Raw genomic sequence first — 23,600 nt, 5'->3', positions numbered from 1 at the left:
AGCCAGGTTGGTACAAAGTTAGGACCAGACCACGGTCTATGAATTCCAGTATTATTCTTATTTTACTAGAGTCTATGGCCTCATACATCCTGTCTGAGAGAACTGTTCGTTGAGAAAACTTAACCTGTCTTCAGTGATTTTGGAGGGAGGAGTATATTATATAACAGTCCATGACAAGATCAGCCCAGTAGGAAGCCTTCTCAAAAGGTGGTCACATGACTCATAATTGCACACACTGGAAATACACCAGCAGTGCATTTGCCCAGCATGAAAGATGCCGGGAATGATTGAGATGCTACCCCACTGACATGTTACGAAGTTATGTCTATGGAGCATCTAGAATTGCCAAAATGACTTTTTAAGAAAATTAATTCAGTGGAGAAAAACTTTTCCAGCCAGTGTTTGGCATTATATAAATAGTAGGAGTGTGTGACAGGCTTAAAATTTCAAACGCTCAGTGTTGTAATTGTCCAGTTTTAAAAAGGGCATAATGAATGAAATGAACTTGTATCGGGGTGCCTTTGGTAAAAATCAGAAAGCCACTGACATTTTCATCTGTAGCGACTAATACTAAAGTTTTAGTTTATCAAGTAAATGAGAGTGTTATAATACTGTATATCAACTATACCTCAATTAAAAATAAGAAAAAGAAAATGAGACTGTATAAACTTGCCAAGTTGAAGTATACTTTGCAACTTGTAAAACTGGTTTATTTCATTATTTTAGAAATTAATATGTATGATTTGATAATTGCGAAGACATTTAAAGAATAAAACGTACTGTCCTTGTTTCACCCTTGCATTGGCCAAAACATTCCTGGGGTTAACTGGTTATCCAGAGGAAGGGGAAAAAAAACCCCAAAATCTTAAGTTTTACCTCCCCCTGACTAAATCACTACCTCCGGACAAATAATAAAGTTAGAGAAAACACTGGGTGTAATTACAAAAAAAAGAAAAATTAACCCAAAACATAGACTGCATACTTAAAGTTTAAAAAAAAGAAAGGAAAAAAAATGCGCACAAATCAATTTTCACTGCAAAGTAAAGGAGCTGTTACAGTGGAGGATTACTGGACTAAATGTCAATATTATGACATAGTATGAGTGTGTTTCATGTTTGGTAATTGCAATCATTGTTGCTTTTGTTGTGGTCATCCATGTACAATGCTTGGTGTCAGTCTATTTATCTCTTGTAAAAATAAAATACAGTGTGTGTGTGTGAAAAAAAAAATGCGCACACACACACACACACACACACACACACACGCACACACTATTCTATACTACTTCTACCTCTCTCTTTATAAAACACAATGATCCTTTAAATATCCAGTAACCCCTTGTTGTCTTCAATATATGGGTTAGCAGAGTAATGGATTTCCATTGCAAATGACTCTCTTCTGGAAGTTGTAAATGTTCTTTTGATAACACCCAGAATCACCAACCAGAATCACTTATGTTTTGCAAGTCCTGATAAAAGAATTGCTGCAGCAGCTGCTGCTTTCCCTCTGCTAGGTTCTGTTATGTCCTGTTTTTCAACTACCCTCCAGTAGTCATGGCCCACCCCCCCCATCTTTTGACAATAGGATCATTAATCCCAAGCCTCTTAGTTTTCCACTTTTTAAGTACAAACCGCCTTAAATAATTTCTAAAATACACTGCTAGGACCCAAAGGGACTGGTACAGAATCCCATTCTGAAGAGAATTCTGTTTCTTATGTCCTTCTTCTATCAGAAGACTCTTTTGTTAACTCAGCCCATAATCCACATGCGTATATCGAATCTGTTGGGGTCAATAATGAGATGTAGGCCTGTTGGGTGTATTCAGTACAATGCCCAGGAGGTAGTAACCTATTCAGTCCTAGCTGATGTCTGAAACTTTTCTTTTGTTGTCTGAAGACCTCCTCAAACCATGGATTCCCAAACTCCTTTGGCTTCTAAGTGATTGTTTCTTACATTTTTGCTTTAGGAGTATACAAGGCTATGAGAAGCATGGTTGAACCATAATTTCTAAAATGCTACAAGCTGTTATCCTAAATTAAAGCTTCTTTTATTCCAAACATCATAGGCATCTCTCTGAGAGACAGATAAAAAAAGAAGAGTATACACTTCTTACTTCTTTTTTTGTCCTATCCTCATAGGCCAGTAGTGAGACCTGAAATTGTTTTAGGAAACCTGAGATGTTTGCACATAAGTAAAAATAACAGCGTCAAAGCCTTCCCCAAGTTATCTTGGGCTTAAAAACACAAAAAGAACAGTCAAGGAATTCATATATAGACCATCTGAGCGATTGACTTTCTTCCAAAGAGTATAAGGGATGCCTTTCTACAATGAGGTGAGGAACAGAATGTGAAAAAGAAACTGGATTCATCAAAGATCTTTATAGAAAACAAGAATTCCAAAGACCCTTGCACTTGTCATGCTTTCTTTCCAGATCCCACTACTAAGCATCAAAAGAACACATGCTTCTTCATACATTTCCATAAAAACACACAAATTACCCAAATGGAACCTCTGGGAAACTTTAACACAAAAACTGTATCTCAGATATTTTTAAACATTTTAACTTTTTAAACATTTTGGCCTTTTGGGCCACCTGACAAGTTAGCATTTTATTCCAATTTCTAAGAAATTGTGTGCAGATTTGGCAGCTTTTCATGCTCTGGGGATAAAAGAAATGACTGTGTGGAAATAGAAGATGTAGCCAATGTCTGCAAAAAAGTCTTCCCTATTCTCGGGAGTGACTTCACTAACTCAACTAAACCAGAACTGATGACTGCCATCCTTCTTACTTGTGCCTGTAGGATGCTGGGTCTCCTCTTCATCATGATATCCGTGGTGACTGAGAGAAGAGTGCGTTTCCTGGGTCCATTTTTCTCCATAAGCACTGGTGCTACTTCTGTCCACATCTATCGTGATGATGGTTACATACACTGTGACTTTTTATCAACCAACTTTTGATTGTTCTGTTTTTTCATTAAAGTACATGCCATCTAATGGTTCGATGCCTAAATAGTACCTCTGAGTATCTCCTCTTAATACTTTTGAGTGAATTCACTAATATCTCCCAAGAGAAAACCAACAGGCATGGAAATTTCTTAATGATTACCTGTTATTATACTACAACCACTTTATCAAGAGGAGCACCACAAACCATTTTAACGTATTCATTTTTATAATGAAGCAACATAAAATATCTTGTGCCCAGATGATATAATTGGCAAATGACTCCTAAGCTGAATTGAGTATCCTCATGAAAGTTCACTAAGAATTTGTGATGAGATATTAACTGAATTTCCCACTGTGTCCCGATGATTGACCTTTGCAGCATCAAAGACTTTGAGGGAAAAAAAATCTTTAATTAAGTATGCGTAGCCCATTACCAGTCATCCTTGTGGTTGTCTGAAGTGATACTTCTGGATTCGAATGGCCTGGGCTCAGGTGCGTCCAATCCTGGTTCTGTTGTGGGTGGCTAAAAACCCGTGGTGTGGTTGAAACTGTGATAATGATGATTGAAGTAATTAGGAGAATGTTATTTCTTGAGCCTTCACTACTTGTTTTGCATATCTCTCCCTTCTTCAGTCTATAGAGTAATTCATCTATACCAGGCTGTATAGATGGTTGAGTGGAAATGAAGGGAAAGCAGAGAGTGCCTTCAGCTTGATTCAGCCCTACTGTTAAGCATCTCAGTGTCCTTTGCATTCTGTCAGAGAACACGTAGGGGTCAGAACATGAGATCTTCTGGAGAAAGCAGCCAAAGAAGCTGCAGCAGGAGGAAGAGCAGCTTTGAAAACACCAGCCCTACACCAAGGAGAACCAAAGACGTCAGCGCTTTGCCTGTCCATGCAGTCTGTAATGACCCTCTGCAACTGAAAGCCCAAGGAATCTGTAACACTGCCAAGTGTGCTACATGTAGATCCTCAGGCTGAAGAGTAGATACCTGAAAAGTTATACCATGATGACCAGTTTACATTATTAGTAGTTTTGGTGGGGAAAGAAACACCCTGAGCAGCCAGAGCTTTCTTATAGATGATTCTAACAAAGAATATCTACCTAGAACAGCCGTGTGACTTAGCTATACATTTCTGAATATTTATATTTATCAAACACCTATGGTATTCTCATCAAACACAAAGCATTTCATGAGCAAGCCATTCATAGCCAATGAAAGAAAACCAAGACGCATACATTCAGTAGAAAACACCATAGGTAACCAACCACCATCACAGCAGCTCCCCGAAGATAAAAAGGGGCATACATCCACCAGTGCCCTGATACTGTCACCCAAAATGATAGGGCTGGAAGAGGAGATGCACCTGACAGAAGAACCATGACAAAATCAGAATCAATGTCTTTTGTGAAAGGTTATTTGCAAATACATCCTAATTCTTTCAAACTTTATTTTGATACCCAAATAATACAAAACTCTTTTCAGAACTATACTACTATCAGCTCTATTTCACAAGTTAATAAAATCAGGTTTAGAATCATTAACTACATTCTCAATAAGCATGAAAAACTGGCAGTTATCACACCCCTACAGAAGAGAGAGGGCATCCTGCTGAATTACGTGCACAGGTGCCAAGAAGAAAAGTGAGCTGAAATCGGAAAATATGCCACAGAGATGAAAAAATATCAAGGCAAGTTTTCCCCTGGAGCTTGATGATACGATTTATTTTCAGGTTGATCTGTTTGGCTTGCCACTCAAGAGGGTTTAGTTTCTCAAGTGTCAAGACCACATCTTTCCTGATGCCCGACTTAGAAGATGTGGCCACATCCTGAACCCAGCAGACAGTATAATAGTAAAGCTCCAGTGTCTTGGGGTATTTGGTTTTCTTTTTGCAGTAACTAAAGAGAGTTTTTTGGTTAGGTCTCTAAGCTCTGCAGGGGTGTCCAACTAAGGAATACACTACTTGAAAGCTTAGATATAAAGCATATAGTTCATCTCGAGTATTTGTTGTATCGATGTCATATACTCAGATGCCTCAGGCCTAAGCTATGCTTTTGGACCCCTCCCTCCTGGGGTGCTGTCTTTTTGGGGATGAAACCCTCAGTTTCCAATTGGACGGACAGGACTTCTGTGACCTGAGAGAGCTCATGTAGCACCTCAAAGGCACATCTTCTCTAAAAAAAAGGCAGAGCTGTGATGGAGTCAGGTTCAGGATTCTCATCTCGGTTCAGCAATATCTCAGATCATGACAGGTATGTATAGGAAACTCAGTCATTTGGCAGAATATTAGACCAACCTTTAAATTTTTTTTAAGGAACTTTCAGCTCAATTTCCATCTCTGTTCTCAAAAAGTTTTATAATTGTCACGAATTTGGATACTATTATGCAATGGTTTCACTATTTGTTTTAAATAATTGGCACTGTTTTGTTATATAGCTCAGCTTTAACACATAAATAAACAAAACGGGAAGTACCTGAGGCATTAGAATTTTATAAAAGATATTTTTTTCCATTTTCTCCTCCAAATATATTTTGGCTTCCATTAAAAAAAAAATCAGTTTTTTTTCCTTCATAATCTCGTCAAGGTATAATTAACCTGTGATCATAGGCTTATGCTCATTTTTTCATATTAACTATTTCCTAAGATCGATACTCTTGGGCATCACTCAGATTAATCGATAAGCCTGGCATAGGTGGTTCTACAGGAATTGATTATTCTTACTGGTGCTGGAGATAAAATCTTCATCATCATCAATGCCTGATCCAGAATAACTGGGGTGTCTGTCACTTTCATCTTCATTTTCTTCAGTTGGCTCCCAGCCTGCTGAGATGATATTTGAATCCGTACCTGTTGTGGTGACTTGCATTAGTGGCTGAGCTGGATGCCAAGCAACCCATTTGACAAAGGAAGAAAATCAGGCACAGAATGTATAAAAGAATTCCCAAGATCATAAGAAGAAAGTGAGAGATTTGACTTCTATACCCCAAATTCTTATATTCTGGTCTCTGAAGCTAATGTATAGATCTAAAAACAACTGGCTATGATCTTTATAACTGAACACTCTTTTTAAGGAAGTTAAAAGAATAAATATGGACATAACCCCACCAAACAAGTAAAAGAAAAAAAAGGCCAATAAACACAGCCCCATGCTTTCAGATGCATTTATTATTAACTTATTAACCATATGCCATGAAAGCTAGGGTGTCAAGAATAGAACGAAAAGGTTTCACACGTGCCTATTTGTTTTATCAAGCCACCTTCAGTAAAACCTTGGAATCTAAACACGTCAGTCATTTCTAAAAACCCCTTAGTTGTATTCACTATTTGCTATTCACCCAGCTATTAGGTTTGATCTTCTCTAGCATTCGATTACTGTAGCTCTGAACGCAAATGAAAGCTACACTGCAGTTCCCATCAATACTTCAGCATGTAGACAAAAAAAAAAAAAAAAAAAAATTAGTCAATTAACAGAGAAATTTTGCGGGGCATTTATTAGTCAACCAAAAGGGTTGACTAGAGTGGATTGCAGCCAATATTTGGGAAAATTCTCACTTTTTCCCTTTTGGATGCAATCCTAGGAAAGGGAGATGGAAAGCCTCCACCTCTTCGCAGTGATTACTGTAGATGTCTCTTTACTAGAAATGGGTTTCCTATATTTTGAATGAGATTCATGCTATCTTTCAGAATTACATTTATCTTTGCATCCTATGAGTATTTATCCCAAAAACAGTTCCATTGATGGAGATTTTTGTTAGCTCTACCTATGTTATTTTATTTTCACATGAAAAAGTCAAGAACTTTTTATCACTTCAGTCATTTTAGAACATCTTCAGAGTCAAAGTTTTGTTCTGTCATTGAGAAAGACCTAGCCCCCTTTCCAGCCCCCATATTAGCCTCCTCTTTGGCTACATTATTCTATAGAATAGAAAGAAGAAATCTGCTTATTAGTACTAGAAAGTCAAACATATAGATCTCAGAGTCATGAAAAACATTTGTGAAACCAGCATGAACTTTAGACTTTGACAATATCCCCGAAGTCAATGAAAATTATGAAGACTGCCAAGAAACATATGAAATGAGATAATAATAACTCATTACCAGCCATAATTGTTGTGGTGTGAAGATGAATCTTGGATGTTGATGGCTGAAACCACCAAGAAAACCAATCCTGGACTTCTTGCCTCTTGGTTGCTGTTTTTGGAAGTTGTACCACTAGTGCTCATCAAAGCTGTTGTGGGCTTCCTTGGTGGTGCAGTGGTTGAGAATCTGCCTGCCAATGCAGGGGACACGAGTTCGAGCCCTGGTCTGGGAAGATCCCACATGCCGCGGAGCAGCAACTAAGGCCCGTGCGCCACAACTACTGAGCCTGCGCATCTGGAGCCCCGTGCTCCGCAACAAGAGAGGCCACGACAGTGAGAGGCCCGCGCATCGCGATGAAGAGTGGCCCCCACTTGCTGCAACTGGAGAAGAAAGCCCTCGCACAGAAGCGAAGACCCCACACAGCCATAATAAATATTAAAAAAAAAAAAAAAAAAGCTGTTGTAACCATAATTGAATTGATTGTTGAAAGGTTAATTATCAGTGCCTAAGAAATAGCATTGTATGTGCTTTCACTCTTTTACCACTCAAGAGTCATCTATACATGGTACAGATGGCGGAAAGAGAGAGAAAAAGCACAGAAGTTCCATTTCTTTCCAAGGCCCAAACCAGGGTTCATAGAATGTCAGAGACGGAAGGACCTTAAACAGCATCTGGTTCATGCTCCTTATCTTGAAGATGAAAAAGCTGTGCTGGACAGACCTTCACTTGTCTGAAGTTAGCCTGATTAAACAAGAGAGAAGTCTCGAGGACAGCATGAGAACTGTCTTTGAATTTTGAAAGGCTATAACATAAACAAGGGATTAAATTTTTGTTTGTGTTCCTAAAAGGTCAAACTAGGACCTGTGGTGAGAATTTCAGGGAGATCAATATTCTTCCAGATGTTAGATTTAAAAAGGTAATAATCTGAATTCTCCAACAATGACAGTATTATACAGAAAGTATTATAACCCCCACCATCAGAAAGAGCACTTAGCAGGAAAATTGTGTAAGAGATTAAACGATTAGAAATGTTGATGGAACGAGACCATTTAAGATCCTCCCCACATCTGAGAGTCTTTGATTCTAAAGGATGATGAGTCCTAGCCCATCATCTTCTACACATTCTATCTTGGTCAACCAATGTCATCCTCCAAGAATTTAGGGTATGACATTTCTGCCAGCAGTCCCACACACATAGCCCCAGCAATCCCTGATACGTGGAAGAAGGACCCATGAGGTGGAAGCCTGAAAGAGATGCCATTCCACTTCAGTTGGCGTCCAAATTCCCTAGCAGCCTTGCCCATGGTCACTTTTATATCAACACTAGATTTTGCAAAGCAGAACAGAACATTTTGAGACCCAGTTTTTGATAATAGGATAATCAATCAGGAAAGACAGACGAAGATGAAGTGACCCAATGATCTCACTAACAAGACCAGAAGCAAGAGTCTTGATTTGAAAACTTCCAAAGACTGCCATTTCTGCAACCATGATGTGCATCAGAAGAACAGTAGAGAATAGTAGATAAAAAACTGAAAAAAGTTCAAGCAGAGAGGCTGAAACCATCATTAAATCGCCAAGTACAAAAGTAAAGTGAATTAGATTTCTTTTTTCCAGTTATCAAGAAAGCCCAGAAGTGTCCCAAGATGAAGTACTGACAAGACCTTTTCCTTCACAGTGTTTGTACTATGAAGATGAATATTGTCAACATTTTAAAAATACCATTTTTAAAATTCTGTCTGCAGTTTCTCTCTCTCTCTCTCTCTCTCTCTAGCATTATCTTAATCAGTATGATAGGCAATCATAACATAACATCAGTACTATTTTCCTCACAGGAGTATTTGTCAAAATAAAAAATACAGTTTATTCAATGTATTATAAGCTAAGCAAATGTAAAGGACCATTTTTATAACTCTTTTTCTGCATAAAAAATGCTTAATTATTTTGAAATATTGGCCATATCCTCCATCAATGAAAGTTAATAAGTGAAGATATGCTTATAATATCCCATTGTTATAGACTCTGAATCTTTTTTCCGCAAAAGCTCTCAGACTCTCAAAACACTTTATAGTGATTTAGAATTAACAGTCAAACATCCAGGGAGCTTTTTAGAGGCCTAGATTTTGATATAAAGCAACAGGTCACTTCCCACACTTTATAGTTGAGGTATCAGATGTCCAAACAATTGTTCAGGGCCTATACTTTCCATCTGTAAATCAATATTTTCCTCTATTATTATTACTGGCTGTGATAATTAGAGCAGTGGAAAGTAGGAGTATGCATTTTCTAATAGACTTCTTTTAAGAGGACATGTTTTGAATTAATCTCTTAATTGAAGCTCTGAAGGAAAAATAATTCTGATTCTATGTGCATGTTGCCAAAGGAAAACAAGTAGGACATTGAGCAGAATCCAGTCATGTCCCCAGACAGTGGGCCTCTCTGTTAAATGAAATGGTACCAGATCCTGTTCTCACTAAGGATGGCGACAGAACATCAGTAGGAAACTCCGGCATGATAATGGTGTCCTTTCCCTTAACATTGAAAGGCTTGGCATTTAGTACAACAGATAAGCAAAAGACATAACAGTTTCCCTGCCATGCTGTTTTGTCTGATCCTGAGTCTTAGGCTGTGAATTACCAAACGAGGACCATATCCAATTATTTTGCTCCTGAGCTGCTGTATGGCTGTTTGAGTGCACAGCTGAAGTAACTGGATCGATTATGAAAATATTTTAGTGAGGTCTTTCTAGAAAATCTTCACTCTCAGTCCTGTCTATATAAAATGTATGTATATATTATAGAGTGAAGATAGAGCGCGTGAGGTCTGATTTTATCTTTCCAGTCTCCTAAATCTCTTAGAATCTTAGGACAACATGCATGCTTCCTTTCTGGATAACCACAGAGTGCTACCCTTCTTCAAACTGAGACCCCTGAATACAGGCTCAGAACAAACCAAGTAGCACTGAATAACCCGTGATGGAAAAAATATTTTATAGCTACCTGATTAGGTGACCCAGCCATGAACTGGATCATTCATCTATTTTTGGAATATCTTTAGAGGTGCTTGCTTGTATCTTTTGGATCTGTCTATCATTTTACCCAGGAAGCTTGTGATGACAACTAGCATTTCAAAGTTCCACCCACACTCATTAATCTCAAGTCAAGCTTTATACTTGAGCAGGAACTTTGCAAAGGGTGTGTATTCAAAGTGTTGAAATCAGATAAAGCTTTGTCAAGTATCCATCTAACACTTTCTGTCACTTTTAATTCTAATTCAGAATGTGTTTCCAGAAAAGAAACACAACTGCCCAAGTTAGAGAAATTCTGGACTCTATTCAAATTAGAGAAAGGATAATCGGTGCTATTTTGCAATTTAAAATCTCCCACTTGACTCTCAAGCTAGACTTGAGTCCAGAATGTTTCCCTGTAGAGGAAGAATGGCAAAGATCATCAGGATAAACATCTAAACCAGCTGAGATTTTTAAAAACCATTTTGAGTCATATGCACCCTTGAAAATCTGATATGTTATAGCTTCTCTCCTCGAAAACCAGATCCTACACATACGTACTCTCAAAGTTTTGCATACTTTTTTTGGTGGCTCTTAAATAGTTTATGGCCTATCATTGAACCTACTGGATGTCCATGAAATTGGAACCAATTTCACCACTGATGCCCCCAGATAAACCTGAGCATCCCCTTGGAAAATCTGCAGACACCACATTCTTACCTCAGTAACTTTATTAAAGATGCAGAACTCTGGCCACCCTCACCCTATAGTACATCAGATAGAGACCAACAGGAAGCAAACATACAAAAGCAAGACAAAATAGGCATTATTTCTGTCTTCCTAAAAAGAAGTGTATGAGATTTGGGGAAAATGAAAAAAGCTACTGCCTAGACAGCAGAGTTTTCAATTTTCCCCACCCAAGTAGACCATGCCAGACCAAAAAATAAAAATAATGATAAAAATTAAAAAAAAAATATACACACACATATATATTTTTCTTTTACACCCAGAAGACAAGGAAATAGAGCGTTCCAAGGCAGGAGTCTGCTTCCTGAATTAGTTTAAGTTTTTGGATTCCAAAGAATTCCAGATCACCAATAGAAAAAAGGCTGATGACATACCTCCAGGAAAGCACTTCCAAAAACAACATTTATAATAGAAAGCCTGCTGGAAGTCAAAACCTACCCAGATGGTTGTTCTCACTCCCTCTCCCTATTGCCACCCACTAAGGACTCTTAAGGATGGAATCAGCCACAGAAGCCAAAGATACTCTTCTCTGTGCTCAGCCAGCCCTCTCTTGACCTCTGCCCTCCTGCACGCATTAGGGGAGATTTGCAATCACTCCCTCCTGGTAAGTCCCAACTCTCAGTCCAACACTCATGAGGTTTTGAGATTCTCCTCACTGGGCTTAGAAACTATGGTCTATTCATGAACCAGTGCTAACTTGTTTGAGTACACCATACGCTACGTTCAAGTTTCTACCTGAATCTTTTCTTTGACACCTTTCTTCCCATGAGCTGATTTATTTGGTGCTGCCGTATTGGGTTCTATAGCACTTCCATGACTCTCAGGTTGGCTCTGGACTCACTCTGCTGGACATACAAGTCTCTCTCTTCCTAAACTACTGAAACTTAACTAAGTGCTCTGGAAGGAGGAAAGCACAATTCTTTTCTCAACCCAAATCCTGAACTATTTGTAGTTAAGTAAACATACTTACCTAAATCATTTCCTTGATTTCTGAACAGTATATAGGCTCCATGAAGGTAGGTCCAACCCTTGAGTCCCTAGTAACTAGAGCAATGTCTTGCACAGAGAAGACCTCAAATACCGGCTGAATGAATGACTAGGTTACTAATCCTTACTTCTCCTCAATATTACTTTCTAATGGTGTTTACCGATAGGTCCCAGGCATTAGAATAGCTTGGTACGTAGTAGGTCTTCAAAATATGTTTGCTGACTAAGGCAGGAGAGGTGCGGTCCTTTAAAAGATGTGCTATGAATGTTTATAAAATGTCCTCATTGCCTTTTTTAAAGGACATGTGAAATACTATTTCTCTATAGGCTGTTAGCAGCTTGAATGTTAATTTCATCTGGTTCCCACAAGATATATTTTGTCACTATTTTCTTCTTTGGTGGGAAATGGTACTTTAGGATAGACCCGATCTGCTTCCTGCTGAGACCACTAGTTGTTGCGTTTGCCAACATCTGACAAAATTGCATGTCCTGATGATAAACCCCTTCAATGTGGCTACTTTACGAAGGCAGGGAACTCAAGAAGCAGCAAGTAACTAGCAGCCCCACCTGCCTGGTTTGCAGAAGCTTCTCTCGAGAAGGGTTGTCCATGGAATTACAGACAATACAGTGACACAATCTTCGGAGAGCCGATAATCTGGGAAATCATGGGAAGTTTGAAAATATCTGCTTTTTGAAATGTTTCAAAGAATCTGAGGAGAATGACCAGAACCCAACCCTACTTGTATCACCCTTCTCAGCAACATGCTAACAGAAATTTAAGACACTGTTGAGAAAGTAACCTTACATTAAAACTGAAGTGTTCATCGACAGATGAATGGATAAAGAAGATGTGGCACATATATACAATGGAATATTACTCAGCCATAAAAAGAAACAAAATTGAGTTATTTGTAGAGAGGTGGATGGACCTAGAGACTGTCATACAGAGAGAAGTAAGTCAGAAAGAGAAAAATACCGTATGCTAACATATATATGGAATCTAAAAAAAAAAAAAAGGTTCTGAAGAACCTAGGGGCAGGACAGGAATAAAGACGCAGACGTAGAGAATGGACTTGAGGACACAGGGAATGGGAAGGGTAAGCTGGGACGAAGTGAGAGAGTGGCATTGACATATATGTACTAACAAATGTAAAATAGATAGCTAGTGGGAAGCAGCCGCATAGCACAGGGAGATCAGCTCAGTGCTTTGTGACCACCTAGAGAGGTGGGATACAGAGGGTGGGAGGGAGACGCAAGAGGGAGGAGATATGGGGATATATGTATATGTATAGCTGATTCACTTTGTTATAAAGCAGAAACACACCACTGTAAAGCAATTATACTCCAATAAAGATGTTTAAAAAAAAAATCCTAGTGCTCTGGTGATTTCCCTGGCTTCTGGGTGATGAGGAATAGAAAAGGGCCCCGTCTAGAGCATTTGCAAACCAGTAAATTTCTGCCACACTCTTTGAAGACCCGAGTTCCACCCCTCAAGAGCCATAGCCAGGAAGAGAGAAAATCCACACCATACTAGGAAAGCTGCTCAAGAGGCAGATGCCCTATTTGAGCGTGAATAATCCTCCACAGAAGGAACGCAGCCCATCCGGAAACCTGTTTTAAAACAAACCATAGGGGAAAAGCAAAGAAGGAAGCAGAGAAGGAGACAAGGGGAAAATGTAAACACTTTCCAATGAAACTGAAGCACCGGGGCCAAAAACCCAAAGAAATCTAACGCAGTGTTTACATATTTGCACTCTAGCTGTCCCAAAGTAACGTTACCCACATAACCAAGCAAGAATTAAGAACCTTCCCCTACCAGCTGGGATAGCAAACTCTTAAGCAGATTAATTTGATCAGATAACTCCTTCAGGTATGCTTCCTTAGACCAAAAACAAAGGAATTGTTTAGCAAATCATGGGTGGTGAATACGACTAATTATTACTCAATTAATAATATGAATATAAATCAGGTTAAAACCTAAAAATATAAAATTAAACGGAGAAAAGTTAGCAGATGAAATGGCATGCATACGCTATGATCACAACTTTATGAAAACAATCTTATCCACAGATGGATACGAACAAGAAGGAAACATGCAAAAATGAAAATAGCTTCTGCATCAGGCTTGAATTGTCACCGTATCTCTGGGACAAGAGAACAAGGGAAGTTCTTCTGAAAAACTTCCAATATGGTACTTCTTGTAGAGGAAGAAAAAAAAAGGTAGGCAGTAGCCGTCAATGTATACAGTTCACTGACAACCACGGCAGCCCGCCTCCCCAGATGATGTCACCACCTTCTAGAGACGGAGGCAATCAACGCGTGAGTGCAGATCACTCAGGTAAGAGCAGAGACGTTTTTTGCAAACGAATCGCTATGGGAAAGCACAGTGATTCATTCTCCTTACTGGTAGTCGGGGTAGTCTCTGGGTCGCTGGAGACCCGGGGACTATCTTGGTCCGGGGCCGGGTACACGGTTGGAAGATGGGTGTGGAAGATGTTGTAGCCCCCTGAAGTGCTTCTCTCACTGGAGGATCCACTGCTCATGTCCTCCTCGGGAGCGGTGCTGGGGTTGATGTCGTCGGGGTTAGTTCTGTATTCCCCTTTCTTGGTGTACCGGGTGCCATCACGGTTAACAATAGCTGGGAGACAGAGGAGGCACTTTCAGAGCTTGACAGCTGACGTTTTCCGACTGTAGGAAAACTGTGGCTTATCTTAGAAGACTTCAAAGCTATTTTTCTTTTTTATGAAGCAAAACAACACCTAATTACCTCTCTAGTTGGGGGGATAGAGTGACCGATGCACTAAGAAAGTGAACCCTCCCTGCCCACCTACACACCCTGGAGATGGGGAGGGGGAAAGAGGGTGTGTTTGGGAGTCCCCAGGTTCAAATCCCAGCTTTGTGTGGCTCTAGACAAGGTAGGTAACCCTCTGAGCTTCAGTTTCATCATTTGTAAAATAGGGATGATACTACCTTCTGCTATGAGCACATGTGATATGTTGTATGGAAAGTGCTTAGTGTAGTATTCAAGACAGAGCTGGTGCTCAATAAGTGATAATTCTCCTGCCTGGTCCCTACCCTCCCTTCTCAAGTGCATGTAATATTTGTTGCTATTAATTCCATCCATTTCGAGAAAGGATTTGAAATAGGAGACAAAGAAGCGATCGGTCTCAGCAGGGAATATACAAGCATAACTCATTTATTTGTGCTTCACTTTATAGCTTCACAGATACTGTGTTTTACACCTTGAAGGCTTGTGGAAACGCTGCGTTGTTAGATAATGGTTAGCATTTTTTAGCAATAAAATATTTTTAATTAAGGCATGTTTTTAAAAACATAATGCTATTACACACTTGGACTACAGTATAGTGTAAATGTGATTTCTATATGTGCTGGGAAACCAAAAAAAATTTATTGCAATATTCGCTTTATTGCGGTGGTCTGAAACCTAACCCGCAATACCTCTGAGGTATGCCTATAAATTTAAAAATCCACGAAGAATTAAATTTTCTTTCTAAGTGGCAAATGTTGTCAGTTTAAATGAACTCCCAGTCCTGGCTAAAAAATCAGCATGCTTAAATATCGACAGAGCCTCTGCCATTTTCTGCGAAATTCAACCTAAAATGAAGAAGCACGGATGTATACAAAGGTCAAAGTCTTTGGTTTAAACAAGCAGATGACTAGATTGACAGGAGAAAGAGCAAGAAGGACTTCTTTCATTGTTCTCCTCTAAATGTGTTTGTTGCCTTCAAGCGTGGGTCACTCACCGCACAAGTGTGCATTTAGCGGAAATGATTTTCTGCTGTATGGCATTGGTAGGACTAAAGAGTCCGTCTGTCTGCCTATCTAGATTGCCCAAGTAGAACTACTAATAAAACATAAATTTGAAAACATTCCAAAGTCTCAATCACCCTAATTATCTCTGCAGATAAAGATCTGACAAGAAAATATGACTAAACTTGAACAGGTCTAGACTTTGAGAGAGATCCGTGGGGACCAAGGAAACGGGGCATTTATTGAGCATCTACTATGGGCCAGGTGTGCATCAGACACATTATCTTTCTTAATTTTCATGACAAATTTCATATGTTGTTTCATTACTCGGATGAGAAAACTGAGGCTCAGATCACCCGGGTGGTAAAGAACTAGGATTTCAAGCCAGGCCTGATGTAGACAGCACACCTCACAGTGCAGGCCTCCCCTTCCTTTTCCAAGGTATAGGCCAGGGGCAATCTCTTACCTAACTGTGGGGGGCTGGAACTGTGTGGTCCAGGAAGATTCTGGTCCCCCTGCCACCATCACCACTGTCCCCATGCACACCGAGGGGTCTGGCTCTTAGGAGGCAGAAATCCAGCCTCCTCGCCACTGTGATACTTCTCAAAAAATGAGGCTCAGAGTCGATCAGATCAAGGTTAACAGGTTGACCTATTTGAAAGTTCTGGCTGAAATATTCTGTTTTCCGCAGTGCCAACTGCCTACTTCTGAGGATAATCAAGATGGTTTTAGGCCGACATGTTGTAAATCATGCTGAAACGCGTATCAGGAAGTTTATATCCTTTATTATCATTTTTCAATACTCCAGTTAAATCAAACAGAAAATTTGGGGGGCCAGAATGTCCCTACCCCTAACACTTATCAATCCCTGTCTCTGAGAGAGAGAACATAGCTCAGACTCAGAGCCTTCAGCAGCTAGAATTTAAGAACATCATTTAATTTTTCTTACATTTATATTTATTTTTAAGGTTAACGTTTTACTTACAACCAGAGATGTTGGCTTTCCATTTGCAGTTTTTTTAAAATGTATTTTAAGTAGAAAAGAATGGGTCAATTAAATGAAAAGTATCAAGTAAATGATAGTTCTGTGTCCACAGAGATGCCAAAAAAATGTGAAAGTAGTTTTCAGATGACTGATGTTTGAGCAACAATGTATTGGGGTAAACCAGAGAGCAGTTCTAGGTCATCGAAGGGAAAGGGGAAGGGATGGTAAATCAGCCACTGTCCCTAACCTTAGGGAAATAAATGCTATTTTATAAAACATAGGAAATGCACCTCATCCTTTCTCCAAGAATAGGAAAACTCAATCAAGGTTAAAAGAGATACGTACTTATGGTAATTGGTCCTTCAAAGGCATTGGGCAGGTCTGTGACTGACGTACAGTCTTCTTCAAGGGGAGCTATGAAGTAGAAAAGAAAAAAAGGCATGAGAACTTGAAAAAAATAGGAGCCTAATTGATGTCCATTTCTACTAGTTAGGATGGTATTTTATTATAACTTATCCCAAATCATTCTCTTTTTCTGAAACTTAAGTTTCCTAGGAACTTCTCTGACCTTGGTGACGCATTTTCCACTTTTATTTTGCTGCACACATTTTTGGAAGCTTTCTTGTTCCCCTCCCCATGCCAACAAATTCATTCATTAACAAATGTATATGTTCTCTATCAAGCATTGTGGAAAGCTGGGGATACAACGGTAGTAAGATAGACATGGTCCTTCTCTAATGAGGTATACATTAGAAGTTATTTTTAATTTGTTATTATAAAATTAATATGGGAATAACTGTAAAAATGTTAAAATAAAGAAATGTATGAACTATAATGAGGAAATCACGTGTAATCCCAATAATTTACAGAAATGATGGAAAAACACAGCCGACAAATGCAATCAAATGCTTATCAACATGAACAGCATGAGAATCTGAAGATTAAAATAATCAACAAAGAACTTACTTAGTAGAAATATATTTTTTAAAAACTAATCTTTCATCTAATGTATTAATTAATTTATTTAACAAATCTCCTAAGTGCCTACTCTGTATAGACTGCTTCTCCCCATATAGTTTCTGAGGTTGTCCGCCTTTGGTCCGGGTGCCCAGAATATTTCCTGAGGCTTCTGTTTTGGCTTATCTCATCACAGGCGCCTCTGACTTCTTTTTCTTTTGTCCTCCATTTACCTTCTACTTCCCCCCCTTCTTCAGGGATAAAATTTCTGACTGTATATTGGGCCTGCCTGATCACCCACAAATGTTACAAGAGCAGCCCTTTGAGAAGCACTGTCTAAAGCTCTCTGAAAGCAGACCCTGAAAGTTCCACCCTGCCTGCCATCCCGTGAGTCCTAAAGGAAGCCTGTAGAATGCTTTAACCAATGGTTCCATTCCTGCCCAAATGCTCTATTCCGTAACTGGACCTTGTGTTGAGCTCTAAAAACTCAGAGAGTTTTAAACTGGCTTTGCTGTTATAGGAAGATTGGATTCATTTGTGTATTACAGCTTTTATACTCTGTGTGTGTGTATATGTGTCTGTGTGTATGTATGTGTGTGTGTGCGCTTTAATGTAAAATGGAAACTTATTTGTTAGGTTGGTTTTTTCCAGAGTTGCTTCTTGGCAAAGAGGAAAGAACAAAGAGATGGATGGATGGATGGATGGATGGATGGATGGATGGATGGATGGATGGATGGATGGGTGGGTGGATGTATGTATGTATGTATGTATGTATGGATGGATGGATGGATGGATGGATGGGTGAGTGGATGGATGGATGGATGGGTGGGTGGGTGGATGGATGGATGGATGGATGGATGGGTGGGTGGATGGATGGATGGCTGGATGGGTGGGGATGGCGGGTGGATGGCTGGCTGGCTGGATGAGTGGCTGGACGGCTGGGTGCTGGATGGCTGGCTGGATGGGTGGGTGCTGGCTGGCTGGCTGGCTGGCCTGGTGGGTGGGTGGCTGGCTGGCTATGGCTGATGGCTGGCTGCCTGGGTGGGTGGCTGGCTGGATGGCTGGCTGGCTGGCTGGCTGCTGGCTGGCCGGCTGGATGGGTGGGTGGTGGATGGCTGGCTCCTGGCTGGATGGCTGGGCTGGCTGGCTGGATGCTGGCTGGCTGGGTGGCTGGCTGGCTCCCTGGCTGGCTGGCTGGATGCTGGCTGGCTGCTGATGGCTGGCTGGCTGGCTGGCTGGTGGGTGGTGCTGGCTGGCTGGCTCCTGGCTGGCTGGCTGGCTGGCTGGCTGGCTCCTGCTGGCTGGCTGGCTGGCTGGGTGGGTGGCTGGCTGGCTCTGGCTGGCTGGCTGGCTGGAGTGGCTGGCTGCTGGCTGGCTGCTGGCGGCTGGGTGGGTGGGTGGCTGGCTGGCTGTGCTGGCTGGCTGGGGCTGGATGGCTAGAGGGAGGCAGGCAGGCAGCTGCTATCCAATGAGTCTGTTCTCACAAGTATTTTTAAGTGTCCCGCCATAAGCTGGTCTCCTGACCCTGCGACACGCACAAGTCAGTTGAAACAGGGTTTGATTGCTGCCCAGTTCCTAGGAGCATCTTTTCCCACAGATAAAGGGGATGTCCTTTACCTGCCTATTCTTTGGCCTCGTAGTGAAACTAACTGGCAGCTTTATATATTCAACTGCAGAAGAGCAGGTTTTAGAAATAGCTGTTCTTGCAAGCGCTGATCAAAAGATTTCTCAGAAGAGAGACTCTTCACAGAGAAAGTCACCTCCTTGGTAAGGCCATTCCTCACCATCCAATCTAAACCAGCCTCTCACCACTCTCCCACATCCATCACCATTGCATATTTGTTCTCATTCCTTCTTCAGGTTTACTGCTAGCTAAAATTATCTTATTCACTTTACTTGATGGCTGTTCATGTCACATCTCGCATCCCCTACCCTCTGCCACCCACCCACCTCCACAGAAATATGGAAACTCCACAACATGAGTAGTAACTTCATCTTTCTTGGCTAGAACATTTATGTGTCATGGGGACAGAGAAGCACTCAAATATTTGTTGAATGAATGAAAAAAAACCACACCAATATAATTTCCCAACAGTCCACTCTTCCAGTAAACATACCTAAGATATTAATCCCCAAAATGGTCTGCAAATACAAACAGGTCAAGAAACATCCAGATGAACCCTGAATGACAATGCCATAAGAAATAATTAAAGGAAGTTTCAGATCTATCAGTTCTTTTATTCATTTTAAGCATTTACTCAACACATATGACAGATCACATTATAAACAAGGAGCAAAAAGATAAACATTTCTGTCCCTGATTTTGAGGAATTCACAGGTCATGGGAGACAATAATAATATTTCTTTAGATTTTTACAGTTTTCAAAAAATTTTCCCAATGATTCCCTCACTTGAAAATCAGGGCAAATAGCCAACCTGGGAGATCTTGCAGAGTATCTACACAATCTGTTCTGGGGACACCACCAGAATCTGTCCTGACCTATGAGATGTTTCTGATATTATTATTTGCTCAGACCCAGAAACAGGCCTTGGATTATGGCTTTTTTTTTTTTTTTTTTTTTTTTCTTTAAACATCTTTATTGAAGTATAATTGCCTTACAATAGTGTGTTAGCTTCTGCTTTATAACAAAGTGAATCAGTTATACATATACAATAGGTTCCCATTACTCTTCCCTCTTGCATCTCCCCCCCCCCCCCCCCCCCATCCCACCCCTCTAGGTGGTCACAAAGCACCGAGCTGATCTCCCTGTGCTATGCGGCTGCTTCCCACTAGCTATCTATTTTACATTTGGTAGTGTATATATGTCCATGACACTCTCTTACCCTGTCCCATCTCACCCCACCCCCCCCCATATCCTCAAGTCCATTCTCTAGTAGGTCTGTGTCTTTATTCCCGTCTTGGGATTATGGCTTCTTAATGGCAGGGATGGAATAACCTCCCCCAAATTCAAACACAGTTTGCAGGTAACAGTAGTACACTGGGGATTTCCAGGAGTTAAGTTGTAGCAGAATGAAAGCACGATGTCAAAAACACTAAGACAGTTTTGCAAATGATGAGAGCATTTGTTCGAATGGAGCCCCTTCATGCTCCAATTCACCCTAACTTTTATGAAGAACATCAAGTCTGGCAAGCATACTAAGATGGATGCTGGCCCAAATGTGCAGTTAATACATTCACGCTCCCATGTCAGATACAGGGCGTCACTGGACAGCCTTTCACTGTGTTTAATGAGCACCGCACTGCTGGGAGAATCAAGCCTGGTGAGGTTTCCCTGAACCAAAGGATTTGTTAGAAAGACTCTGAGATGAGCTTCCTGATAGGCTGCATCTCAGAAACCTTGCGTCCACCACACCAAAATGGCCAAGAGAAATGTTAATTATTCAGTCTAGCCAATCACTCAGTGACATAGAAAGACAGCTTCCTCAATGCCCAATATATACTTGTTGAATAAATGAGTGAATGAATAGACAGATGAATGCAGAATCTTCCCCTAAATTCCTCCTTCAAAAGAGAACGAGGCATTTTACTGAAAGCGAACTTCAGAAATGAACTAATTCAGGTCAGTTCTCTGTGTTAACACAGAAGTCATCAAGCTTGTGCTGGGCCTGACCCCTGAGAAAAGAGGCAATAAAAATCATGAAGCCTTATTTTCATTTGTAAACCATAGTCCGTGTTTTACAAAAACACTGCTGAAATTGTAAGCTTATAGAAAGTATCTGCTAAGATGGAGCTGGCTTTGATCCCTGTAGCCAGTTTGTGTGGGGATCACATCACCAGGTCCTGACCACTTGCTTGTAGGTCTCAGGCTAAGATGGATTCAAAGATCTTTCCAATGGGATCCTTGGCATAGAGCACAAGGTTATCAAGCTCTGTCTCTCACTCAACACTCCCATCGTCATTCAACTCTAAACCAAGACGTTTAGAATGTATTTATCCTTAGATAAAGGATAAAGGGAAGCTTTATCTGGGAAGACCTCAGCTCCTTTATTTTTCATCTCATGACTTCAACAAGATTAAATCCCAAGACAAGAAATATGCCTTCTGGTTCCTTCTAACTCCACTCTGCCCAACACACTACTGAATGCATGTCGTTGATCAAGAAATAGTCTTTTTAAAACATATAGAAAATTGATAAAAGCGCTCTAACCATATTGAGTAAATTTAGATACAAGAAAAGGAAAACCATCGCTTTGAACTTTACTACTTTGCTACAGCTGCTTTGGCACGCACTACCCCCCAGGACATCTCAAGCTTTTTAACAGAACTAACCTCCCCAAAGAAGAGGAAAGTTCATCAGTACCATTCACTACTCCTTCTTGAAGATGGGCCCAACGCTATGGGCAAAAAGGACAGGGAGAAAAGTCTCAGTAGTAACTGGCCTAGACGGCTTCAACTCCAGGTGAATAAAACACTGGGAGCTTCTACCTTTTTGAGTGAAGGTTCTTTCCAGCAAGGGATACCAACTTGTAAAACAGGCAGACAATGTGCATATACTACAAACATAATTTATTGCATACATTCACGCGAAAAGATTTAGTGGGAGAAGCAACAGGCAGCGCCCAGAGGCTGGAGAGTAATGCGGCCTTGGAATTTGCCCTTCCCACGTGACCAACCACTTCACCTAAAGCACGAAGCCTCCCCAAAGCCTTCCTCTGACCTCTGACATTAAAGCTAACCTAGTTAGACCACGTGTTGCTCTGTGTCTCTTTCTTACTGAAATTGCATGTGGTTTTCTCATCATGTTATTAGAATAGACTTTCTGGTATGGGTATGGGGACTGGGTAGCGACCACGTGTTGTTTAGCCTCAGTTGGACTCTCCTCCTTGGGTCAAACTCCATTTGTGTTCTTTGCTTATATAACAGGGAAGAGTAAACACTCTGTAGTTTCCCTCGTTTTAAGTGCCCCTCCATCGGTTCAGTGACCTGTATAAATTTGACATAATTTACTGGCCTCATGCACTCCATTTCAACTAACCAGCCCTGATATTTTCTCTTTCTCCTAAGCACTAGAATTCCCTTCTGAATTCCCACTCTCATCCCTGCTGCTCACACAACAGTGGATGGGTGGGGAAGCCAAAAGCTACTGATGTAATCTCACAATTTCTTTGATGCCCCTATTTAAGCTTAAAAATCTATGTAGATTTTATATTCTACTACCATATGTAATATCTGTGTTTGATTTATAAAAACAATGTCTTAAGTCATCATGTAATAATATCTGTCTCATATAGGTAATATCTTAAGTCATTTTCCAGCTAATTTAACAGCCCCTTCCTACCTTTAAGGAAACTGACATGTCAACAAGATGTGTCACATTTGCCTTGTGACTTCATCTTCCCCTTCACACAATCTTAAACCTTCAGCGGGGAACAGAAGGCCCCATTTGAGAAGTAAGACATTTGATTGTTGGCATTCAAAAATTTGACATTGCTGGGTTTGGCTCTCTTCAAAAGACCCTGAAGACCCATGGTGCACAGAATTTTAAGATGTTGCTAGGGCCTGAGTTAGACTTGTAAGCATGAGTCTCCAGGTTGGTGGTTAGAAGCAAGTCCCTTACACAGGGAGGGGGGCCTGGCCAGCAGCCCAGCATGCATATCCTAACTTGGCTTTCTTATTCTCTAGCTGTTGGGTTTTCAATTGTTGGGTAAGGACTCAAGAAGGTCAAAGGCCTACCATATAACCTCCCAGCCTTCTCTCCAGCCCCAACATATAACAAACACTGCTAAGCGAAGCCATTTGGCTTATGCCCCAATGCTACCATTAGATTCGATTCATGTCACTCCCTTATTCAAAACTCTGCCATAACTTCCCATCACACTGAGAATAAAGTCCAAACTCTCTACCACAGCTTACAAAGGCCCTATGCGATCTGGCACCTGCCTACCTCTCTGACTTCATTTCCCGGCTTTCTCCCCTCTGATCACCGGGTTTTTATCCACCATGGCCTCCCTGCTACTCTCAGCACAGGCCATGATGCTCCCACAGGCCTGCTTTGCACTGCTCTCCCACCGTGCCATGGCTTCCCTCCCTCGCTTCGCTCAGGGCTCTCCCTATACCCAGCTCCTCGGAGGCACTTTCCCTGACTATCTTCTCAGG

At 40.7% G+C, this 23,600-nt stretch overlaps 1 protein-coding gene across 25 annotated transcripts in view; it reads right to left on the bottom strand.

Annotated features, from left to right (window-relative positions):
* CD44 (CD44 molecule (Indian blood group)) overlaps positions 1-23,600 on the bottom strand; it is an 88,032-nt gene that overhangs the window by 24,635 nt on the left and 39,797 nt on the right. For 8 of the 25 annotated variants that reach the window (XM_036859349.1, XM_036859352.1, XM_036859353.1 and 5 more), the window contains exons 4-8: positions 16,871-16,939; positions 14,174-14,407; positions 5,670-5,795; positions 3,381-3,494; positions 2,790-2,906 (exon numbers count right to left, since the gene is read on the bottom strand). In XM_036859349.1, the coding sequence (XP_036715244.1) occupies positions 2,790-2,906; positions 3,381-3,494; positions 5,670-5,795; positions 14,174-14,407; positions 16,871-16,939 (660 nt within the window). The remainder of the gene's footprint in view (positions 1-2,789; positions 2,907-3,380; positions 3,495-5,669; positions 5,796-14,173; positions 14,408-16,870; positions 16,940-23,600) is intronic. The other 17 variants (XM_036859374.1, XM_036859363.1, XM_036859367.1 and 14 more) reach the window with 4 other exon arrangements.

This window comes from Balaenoptera musculus, chromosome 8 (assembly GCF_009873245.2).
Source record: "Balaenoptera musculus isolate JJ_BM4_2016_0621 chromosome 8, mBalMus1.pri.v3, whole genome shotgun sequence".
NCBI lineage: Eukaryota > Metazoa > Chordata > Mammalia > Artiodactyla > Balaenopteridae > Balaenoptera > Balaenoptera musculus.
This window is presented reverse-complemented; position numbering and strand designations above follow the sequence as displayed.